Source organism: Capsicum annuum, chromosome 3 (genome assembly GCF_002878395.1).
Source record: "Capsicum annuum cultivar UCD-10X-F1 chromosome 3, UCD10Xv1.1, whole genome shotgun sequence".
Taxonomy (NCBI): Eukaryota; Viridiplantae; Streptophyta; class Magnoliopsida; order Solanales; family Solanaceae; genus Capsicum; species Capsicum annuum.
Genome location: NC_061113.1, coordinates 12,243,860 through 12,254,806, shown reverse-complemented (window position 1 = coordinate 12,254,806; position 10,947 = coordinate 12,243,860). Strand labels below are relative to the sequence as shown.

Below are 10,947 nucleotides of genomic sequence, written 5' to 3'. Positions count from 1 at the left end.
TAAAATTTTATTTTCGATACCATAATATCCGGCAATTTTAACAATAGAATCAGCAATAAATTGTCCAGTATGTTTACGATCTTCATCATATAAAAAAACAAGAATACGTTTTTGCATCACGAAATTACTATCCATCCAATGACAAGTAACGGTTAAATAATCATTTTTATTTACAGCACGACCAAGATGAGAAGTTAGGGACAATCTACATTGATTATTTTTTAACAATGTTGATAAATAAAAACAATATTGTGAATGAAGTCTAAAAATATCAGGCCGACAAGTAGTTCTAGAAATACCTTTAAACATAGGATTATAAATTGCTTGTATATAACGAATAAAGGCATCAGAAGAAGGAAAATTAAAAGGCAAACAACCCACAGCTACCATTTTAGCTATTTCTTCCCGGTCCCTCAATTTATTATACTTCTTCACTACGTGACCGGTTGCTGGGTCCATTCTACTTTGCGTTGACCCACCAACATCCCCACCACCTTTTGCAATATTTAACTCTCTTTTGTGATCTTCAGCTACATGTCTCATTAATGTACCCGTACCCCCTTATTTGCCTCCACTTCTATGCTTATATATTTGTTGACAAATATTGCATTGCACCTCAATATCTGATATACGTTCAATAAATTGCTATGCAATACTAGTTCTTTTACGAGGTTTTGGGGCACTGGGAGGACGGGAAGGAAGATTAACTGATTCAGATCTAACGTTAGCATCTCCTACTGCGGGGGTCTCAGCAATATTTTCATTATCTTCGTTTAAATTAACCGCATCTACTTCATTTTTTTCTTCTATACCGTAATTTTCCTGAGCTTCTACATAATCCATATCGTGAGCACCTACACTTATTTCTTCCTCAAAAGGTGTACCAAGCGGTACCGGAGGCGAAGACACACAAGTATATCTACTACTTGAACTACCTCTACCGCTAGTAATTCGCTTTTTACTACCACTACCACTTCCGGGACAAAAAATTTTAACACCTTTAGTAGCGAGATTTATTAATTTATCCATAATATAAATTAAATTAAACTAAAAATATTCAAAATACACAAATATAATAAAATTAAATATTAAACAATTAATACAATAAATAAAAATTAAACGTAAGAGATGGAACGACAATACCAAATTTTGGAAGTATCCGAAGATTGCGACTTTAGAAACCTCCGCTCGTACTTTGTAAACGAAAAATTAAAAAATTAAAGTGAACACTTTAAGAAATTAAATATATTGAATATTTGAGAATTGAGAATTGAGATTTGAGAGAGAATGAGATTTGAGAGAGTGAAAAATTGTGTGAAAAATGATTTGAAGTTGTAGGGTATTTATAGATTTTTTTTGGGGATTAAAAAATATTTTTTAAATTTTTTTTTTTTTAATAAATGGGCCCAAACTAGCCGTTTAGACCCAAAAACAGCTATATAGCCGTTGGGCCAACGGCTAGTTTGGCCCAAAAGCCAAAATCTCATTTTTTTAAAAAAAATTTATCCGGGCCGGATTAGCTAGGGCCATTTTAAAAAATAACCGGTCCGAAACCCGAAACCCTAAAACCCTAGGGCTTACCGGGCCGGATTAGTTACAAGGGCCGGGTCGATTCAGGTCCCGGCCCACTTGACACCCATACTTAGAAGGTAGAGAGGTTAAGACTGTATAAATGAAAATTTTGTGAGAAAATAATAGGCTAATTACTCAATTAGGCTAAAAAAGGAAAGAACAAGGCGGTCATTTATTCGCAGCAGCCCATCAGAGGTTATTGAACTTAGTTAGACACGGATCCATTATCTTTCCACTACATGGAGCGGAAGCTGTTCATTGCGCTGCGTTGTGGCCTAATGGGTAGGCAAAAAGGTGGAGGTTTATTTGGAGCAGCCCATCACGAATTAACTGGACTGCGCAGAGCGGCTTTGTGAAACCAGCCTCATGCAGTTCGCCCGGAACCAACAAGCCCATACTTTTGCGTGGGCCATGTGATCCAACTATGTGCTTGGATAGGATAGGATAGGCCAGAAATTAGCCCACCAAGCCCAATACCATTCTTCTTATGAAGGCATCAAATAACATTAGACCATGTAAATAATTATCATTACTCCATCCCTTTCAATTTTTTTTATTATGATTTTACTTTATACTCTTCTTAAGAAATTATTAAATTATGACAAATTTTAACTATTTTACTTTTCGATGTAATTCACAAGTGGAGATTTATGGAGGTAGAGTACTGTACGCAGACCTTCCTCCACCCTGAGTGGTAGAGAGATGGTTTTCGAAAGACCATCGACTTAAGAATAATGATTTAATAAGAGTAAAGAAGTCATGTTAAAATACCATAGACATTATGTGAATGTGTACTAAGAAAGAAACTTAACTGCAATAAAATAGCACGATAATCAAAGTGCAAGAAACGATATGAAATGATAGTCATTAAAGGACGCGAATCTCTGTGAGTTATACTATGGCTACTAGTATCTTAAACTTCTAACAATCTATTAGTTGAATAACTATTTTCAGAAAGTACGATAGATAAATTAAGACAGAGAAAATATTATGGAGGAGTTAAGAACTACGTATATGGTGTGGGATAGTAGTGAACAACCGAAAATCTATTGAAAAGCTGGAAAAATTATCATTTACTAACATTCACGTTCCACGATCCTCAATGTACATATCAAATATACTATATTTTTCAAAGATTTTGATTTGTTGTTCTCGAGTGTAGTAATAGGAATAATAACAGGTAAATTACGTAGGAGATGTTAAAACTGGCGAAATGCTATCAAAATTAATTCGCTTAATTGAGATAGAAGAGAGTAAAATTTCATGATGAATGGTGAAATTTGGAGATCTATGAAGAAAGGCCAAAAGAAATAGCAACCCTCTCAGTTCGTACCAACGTTGAGATGCGAAAACAAGCTGTCTCGTTCTAAATTCAATCGAAAAAATGCATGTAGATGATATCAAACTCAAAAAAAGAAAAAAAAAAAAACCTTTAAAACATAAATTGCTTCATCTTATTTAGTTAGATTTATTCCCACAAATCCTAAACATATTGTTTCTCCTTAAATAATAAGACAATAAATTATAAAAACATCTGGTCAAAAGTCAAAAAGAAAAAAAACTTGTACGTATAAATTAAAAATACTTAAATAAATAAATAAAAAGAGTCGAAAAGCAAGTACACAAAACAAGGTGAGACTACTGACTGGTCCACTCATCGGACAGCTCAACCGTTGCTTTTCTCCGATCTATACTCCGGTCACCGGCGATATTTGACCTGTAAGTTTCATATTTATATCTAAAGATTTCATTTTTATTGTAATAAAACCCTAGTCTTTTTTATTATTTCAATGATTTTTAATGCTATTAACTATCAATTTGTGAAAAAGTTTTTTTTTTTCTTTTTTGTTTTGCAAGAAAATATTACCCAGTTTCTTTATTTTGTTTCGATAAGGTGTTCAGTTCAGGTCAGCTTTCGTGCACCTGGTCTAGTTCCACAGGACCCAGTAGCTATAGTGCTAGTATTGTTTCAGAGCGTGTTATCGTTCATCGTATTAATTGGTGACAGTCTTGTTTTGCAAGAAAAGATTACCCTTTTCTAAAATTTTTTTGATAGTGTGGGGGCTAGCGTTTGCACCTCGACTAATTCCAGAGGATACCTTTGTTTTGTTATTCGTGTTAGTAGCCGTAGTGCTAGTCTTGTTTCCGAGTGCATTATCGTTTGTCGTGTTACTTATGATAGTCTTGTTTTGCAAGAAAAGATTACCCTTTTCCATTTTTTTTTTTGGTTTGTTTGATAAGGTGTCCGGGCCAACTTTTGTGCACCTGAACTAATTCCAGAGGATACCTTTGTTTTGTTATTCGTGCAAGTAGTCATAGTGCTAGTCTTGTTTCAGAGTGTGTTATCGTTTTTGTTGTATTAATTAGTGATAGTCTTGTTTAAGTTACTTTTTGATGTGTTAATATCTATTATTTTTGTTCCTTTACTATTTCTTTTGTGGTAGTGGTATGGACTGTGTACACTTACCCTCCCAGACCCCACTTTGTGGGATTATATAGGCTATGTTGTACCCTTTTCCACTTTCTTGAAACAAAAAGATTATGGCTTTGAAGTTATTGGGGTTGGGGGGGGGGGGGGGGGGGGGGGGGGGGGGGGGTTAATAATCAGCTTTTGAGGATTATGGATGTCTTGTTTGCCCCTCATGAGGTGGCTGTGAAGTTTTGTGTGTGTGGAGATGGGTGATGAGGGGTGGATGGTGGTGGGGGCTATGTTGCTCGAACTCTTCAAAAATATTGTCACACCCGTGTCGGATCCTCCAAAAATGCACTACTCTATTTTGAAGGATCCGACATGCATCCGATGACATTTTTGAAGAATCCAAGCAACATAGGTTGGGGGCGGGGGTGGTTTAGTAATCAGATTTTACAACGACAACATAGCCATTGTAATCCCACAACTGAGGTCTAGAGAGGGTACCTGCAGAGTAAAATAGAGAGGTTGTTTTTGAGAGACCCTCAGCTTAAATAAAGCCTGCCAGTCGGTTTGCAAATGGAGATACAGCTATGGGAGCAGTAATAACAACAATAAAACAATGCAAAATAATGCAAAATGGATTAATAATTAGCTCTTAAGCGTATATAGTTCAACAACCTATGTTGCTCAGACTCTTCACAAAAACGGGTGGGTTTCGGGTTCTCCAAAAGTAGTGTATTTTTGGGGAATCTGACATGGGTGGGGCATCGAAAGTGAAGAGTTTGCACAACTTAAACAACAACAATGAGAATCAATAACGTTTCGCTTCACATTGTTCCATTACTTTGTGAATAGGTTGCTTTTATTGACACTGCTTAATTATTGAAATATGCGGGAAACACTACTCCTGGTTTACTTCTTATACGATAATAGCTTCTGGAGTTATGAGGTGTACTTTTTTTTTTGAAACTAAAAGATAAGTTATGAGTTGTACTTATCTGCCCTTGGGTATAGTTATGAAGTTTCGTAAAACTCTTTAAAGAAATGTAGTTTATGGGAAGAGTATGCATTTAATTTACTTTTCATTTGAAGTTGGCTGCAGAAGTGTGCGATGCACTACTTTGCTTTTGAGGATAATAGGTGATCGATTTTCCGACCTTTTTATCATAAATAAGATAAAAAGAAAATTAGACTTTTGAATGCGAATGTGTAAATTTAAAGTCATGTAGGGTCCTTATAAACATCCACCATTATGTAAATATCTGGCGAATCAGTGGGGTTTTAGCATATTTTTTATGACAAGTTCTGAAGTAGTGAAAAATGAAAATGTTGTTGCTATTAAGGTTTATCAGTTGACCTTGTTAAAGTGGTGTACTTTCCATAGATTTCGGGTTTAAAGGTTTTTTTTTTGTGCTGAAACAAAGTCAATATATTTCAGCTAAAATAAAACTTATGTCCTTTTTAATCAGATGGACAATACAAACGGTTCAACTCCTGACATACCGATACAGGAGCTCAATGAGAAAGAAAATGCTGCTTCCGCTGAAAATTTCGCACAAAGTGTTGATGAAATTGTTGGGAAGGTTGATCAGGTAAATTGGTGCTGAGGAAAATTGTAGACTTGATTGTTGTTAGCTAGTTGAAATCCAAATGAATAGTAAATCTGTTCAAACATTCTTTGGGATTGTTTTTTTACTACTGTACTTTACATTGTTGATTTTTCCCGTTACCATATATTTTGTCCACATTATCTTAACATGGCATTTTGTAGCATATTTTGCGCATTTTGTCTGTGATAAATCATTGGTTAATAAAAAAATATGTTATGTCTATGTTTTTTCAAAAGTTTTGTATAATGTTAGCTTGATCCATATAGCCGAAGTTGTTGATGTAGTAATAGTTGTTGTAATAGACGGTACACAATTCACAATTCAAAAAAATGACACATCAATCAAATTTTCCACTTGATAGATCGTAGAAGTATTCATTCTGATCGAAGGTTATTCATCACACCTGTCAAGTTCCTTTTTTACTTGAATGAAACTGAAAATCTGACATGTGAAAGAATAACACAACATTCTTTCGATAGTCTACTGCACATAAGCAGATACACTTAGGTACTCACCGAGATTCTTTTGCAAGAGCATGCAAAATGAAGATATAGGGGACCATAAGCATAATCTTTTCAGTTTTGAAACCTTATCTTTGAGTCATATGTTATGGTGAAACAAATAGCGAAAAACATGGTCAATTGGAATGAAGCCAAACCATGTTAGACAGATAATTTAGTGCTCAAGGCTTGAGTTTGCGGGGTGTGGGGGAATTCGTGAACTTGATTGATTAGAAATGCGAGAAGAATGACTTAGTTTATACCACTATCTATTCACCATTGAATGAGCGTGGCCAACTGAATTTCTGTTTTTCAATTTTACCTTTTCCCTGTTTCTATTTTTTTTTCCAATAGCTTAGGCTACAAAAGGTGCTTGATAAGCTAAACGCTCTTTCCCTTTTTTCTTCTAAATGGCAGGGAAGGGCGGTTGCCCGTTCCTGCCCCAGCATTCCCTCACTATTCAACATGTACAATGATTCTTTGTTTTACTTAAATCCAAATGATACTCTTCTTCTTTCTCTTATACTTACTCGAACCTCTCTATAACCACCATACTCTATAACAATATTTCACTATAACGACCTAGTTTCTTTGGAACCGACTTTCATTATTATATATATTATGTTTTCCCTATAACAGCATCTCGCTATAGCAGTCAAAAATACCTGGACAAACAACGCTGTTATAGAGATGTTTAATTGTACTCTATTTCAATTCACTAGCTAGCAATTTCTTATGCTTGCTGTGGCAAAGCAGCCTATTGCTCACTGAGATTTTTTTGTCATAAATGATCATCTCATAGCTTCTCTGGTAATGCTCTTCGAAAAATCATTTCTGTTAGAAAGCTTTTGCTCATAGTTTATAAAAAATACAGCAGATGTTGTTTTCTCTTGGTATTGTTACTCTCACCAGACTATTGATGTTTTACCAGCACACAACCTGTATAATGTATATTACCCTTAATTTTCAATAGAAAAAAATAGCATCTCTCAACATCTATGTGCTGATATCTCGTGTATTTCTGTTTATTTCATTTTCTGTTTTCATGAATAAAATTGCTCTTAAATATTATCTGGTCACAAGTTTGTAATTTGTTAAATTAACAGCTTGAGCAGAGACTGAATGATGTTGAGCATTTCTATTCCAATACTAGTAAAAAGCAGTCAAACACGCCAAGAGGTGGCCCTATTTTGAAAGACAAAGAGAAACAGATTTCTAGTTTTAGAAGACGGCAGCATGATGCATCACGTAGAGAAGCAGCTGGTTCCAAGAGAATGCAGGAGCTTATGCGCCAATTTGGTACTATATTACGTCAGGTAATCTTATTGTTTTTCCGGTGTCTTGACACCTTTTTGTCTGTCTATAGCTAGTGTGCTACGATAGCAGTAACTTTTGTTAACCTTCAAACTTCTAACGGTTGTTAAATGAAATCATTTTGTATCCCCAAGTAAAACTGCAAGAGAACACGAGAAAAGGTTTGAGAAAATAGTGGCATGTGCTGAACTTGCAGGATGGAGTGTTTTCTGATAAACATTGAAGTCCAGATAAGGTTGCATTGTAGCCTCTTAACCAAAATCACAGAAGTCACGGAATGGAAAGCGTTGAAGATATGTTAATACACTTAAGCTAGTATTTTTTGTCATTGTGATTTCCTGTTACCTGTAAGAGTATACTCGGTTTTGTTATACCTCACATCATTTACTCATTTTTTGGTACCGATGATGTTATACTCTTTTTACATTTTCGACGGAGCTACAAATCATTGTACTTGTCCTGCTGTTAAATATGCATTCTCTCCTGTCTCTCCTTAGCAAGTAATTTCGCTGATTTACCAATTGAAAGACGTCTGTTTGCTGGTCTCAGCTTTCATCCTTCTCTATCTATGCAACTTCATTTAGTTTATTTCTTCTTACAATAGGAAACAATGGTAAAAAGAAAGAAGGGTAGGGTGTGTGAACACATTATGGTGATGCACCTGTAGTTATTATTTGCTCCAGTTAATTTATTTCTACTCATTGCTTTGTCTATTGGTCAGATCACTCAGCACAAGTGGGCAGAACCTTTTATGGAACCCGTGGATGTCAAGGGTCTTGGATTGGACGATTACTATGAAGTAAAGGCTTTAAATTTTCTCATCGGTGTACTTATTGTATCTATGATGTTCCTAGGAATCCTATGCTCCTGTTTCTGCTAATACATCGTGGGATTTTCTAGGTTATTGAGAAGCCTATGGACTTCAGTACTATCAAAAACAAGATGGAAGCAAAGGATGGTTCTGGCTATAAGCATGTCCGAGAGATATGTGCAGATGTTAGGCTAATATTTAAGAATGCAATGAAATACAATGAGGAAAGGAATGATGTTCATGTGATGGCGAGAACCTTGTTGGGCAAATTTGAGGAGAAATGGTTGCAGCTTTTACCCAAAGTTGATGAAGAGGTACAACTCATCTATAGTCTTTTTCTTCAGTATCTCGTGTAATTTCTTAGATTATTGAATCATTTTCTTCTAGGCTATTTAATATGCTCATATGCGATTAGGGTATTAAATTTTGGATTTTTAAGTAAATGATTGTGATACTAATATGTAGAACTACTGCTTGTAGGAAAAACGGCGGAAGGAAGAGGAAGCAGAAGCCCAACAGGATATGCAGCTCGCTCAAGAGGCTGCTCATGCCAAAATGGCTAAAGATTTAAGTATTGAGGTAGTCAAGGCTCAGATTCTTTTACGCAAACATAAAAGTTTAGTCATATTGGCCTGACTGTTTATGGATCTTCGTCGTCGCACATATTAAATTCAACCCGCTCTATATAATAACTTATCTTTTGCATTCCAGCTTGATGAGGTGGAGATGCAACTGGAAGAACTCAGGGATATGGTGCTTCAGAAATGCAGGTTGGAACCTTAACAAATAACTCTCATCGGTTATCAGTTGTGCATTTATTTTGAAGTAGCTGTCGCTTTATAAATATACCTTGAACCTAGTCCGTCCTTTCATTGAATGGGGCTACCTAAAATAATCCCATGTATGATATTTAAGAGCAAACAATTCATATAGTAAAAGAACCATCTACCATATGACTTTTTTCCAATTGTAGAGAGATTAATTATTACTGGCTAGTAAATTAAAGTCAATAGTGATTGTTCCTGCTCGAGACATGGTTTTGACAAGATCTAAAAGCAAAACAGAGGTACCTCAGGCTATTTGGTGGACCGTCTGGCTTGAAAGAAATAGCAGAATTTTTTAAGACAATAGGGGTAACATTCTTAGCCTTAAATTTGGATGTAACGTTTTGATGCAAACCGGTCATTGTATGAGATGCAGATTCTATACTAGACACAATAGATAATTTGCATTTTCTGTAATTATGCCTGATGCACTGGCTTAATTCAAGTTTTTATGAGATTAAAGAAAGATCTAAAGGCTAACAGTAGAAATCAGATTGTCAGCGAATTTAGAATCAAAAGCGGAAGTACAATTTGGGCCATAGATACGCTTACTTGATACATTAGTATGTCATATTCATGCGGCTGATTCAACAAGGTTTTGGCAAGGGATGTGGCTAGTCTCCGTTACAAATCGCGTAGATGTGTGTTGCACATGTGATTTATTTACATATTTAGTTTCTATGTGGTACTGTGTTTTAGGTTTCCTGCAGCGTTTGTTGCTAAGTTTCTAATACATATTTCAGAAAGATGTCAACGGAGGACAGAAAAAAACTTGGGAATGCACTCACAAAGCTGTCTCCCGAAGATCTTAATAAGGCACTATTGATTGTGGCACAGAATGATCCTACTTTCCAAGCAGCAGCAACAGAAGTGGAGCTCGACATGAATGCTCAGGTCATCGGTCATGATCATTTCAAATACGCAGCATTTCTAGTTCTTAATCTACTCTTGCTTTACATGACATACATGTCGATCTTTATGCAGAGCGAGTCCACATTGTGGAAGTTGAAATTCTTCGTACAGGATGTGCTACATGCACAGGGAAAGAGCCCGATGAGCAGCATCAAAGCGAACAACAACAATAACAGTAATCTCCTCCACAACAACAACAACAACAAACGCAGAAGAGAAATTTGTGATGCACTCGCAAAATCCTCCCAAAAAAGGAGTAAAAAGTAACGAACTTCTTGTATTCACTTTTGGAAATGTAATTGCTTTTGAGTCGTTGGGCACACGATGATCCATCTTCAACGTTGTTAATACCTCAAAAAGGACAGAGATAGTCATTGTAACAAGTAGGTTTTGTATAGGAAATCCCTGCTGGATATATGTTTACTTGGAAGCCTGCAGTTGCAGATATACATAGGAATTTGGTTGAAGTACATCATTTTAATTGTAGTCCAATTTCTGGCCTGCTCGACGAATGTCAGTGATGAGATACATCTTAAGTTACTTTATGGACTTCGCGATAAGTTCATTGTCCTTTTATAGGTAGCGCGACAGTGAAGCCGCTGATCCTTCCCACTTGAGGCTACGCTTATCTTAAGATAAGACGGTTCTTGATCTGATATCGGGGTATAAAGTTGGCATCGCGATAAGTTCAATGTCCTTTTACAAGTAGTGGTATAGTGAAACTCCTGACCCTTACCTCCTTACCTTTATCCTAAGATAAGATGGTTCTTGATCTTATAGTAAAAAATAAAATCGGAATCGCGATAAGTTCTGTGCCCATTTACAGGTAGCGTGATAGTAAAACTCCTAACCCTTCCCACCTGAGGCTATGTGGCTACGTTTATCCTAAAATGAGACATTTCTTGATCTTATATATATCAGAAAATAAATTTGACATCGTGATTAGTCCTCTTATATCAAGAAATAAAGTTGGTATCGCGACAAGTCCTTT

The 10,947-nt window shown here is 35.9% G+C and overlaps 1 protein-coding gene across 1 annotated transcript; it reads left to right on the top strand.

The window, feature by feature from the left end:
* Positions 1 to 3,138: 3,138 nt before the first annotated feature.
* LOC107864210 (transcription factor GTE1) lies at positions 3,139 to 10,448 on the top strand. Its single transcript, XM_016710515.2, has 9 exons — positions 3,139 to 3,291; positions 5,455 to 5,577; positions 7,202 to 7,411; positions 8,131 to 8,208; positions 8,310 to 8,534; positions 8,701 to 8,799; positions 8,932 to 8,990; positions 9,788 to 9,938; positions 10,029 to 10,448. Exons 2-9 carry the CDS (start codon positions 5,455 to 5,457, stop codon positions 10,221 to 10,223), a joined length of 1,140 nt encoding a protein of 379 aa, XP_016566001.2. The 5' UTR covers positions 3,139 to 3,291; the 3' UTR covers positions 10,224 to 10,448.
* The last annotated feature ends 499 nt before the right edge of the window (positions 10,449 to 10,947 follow it).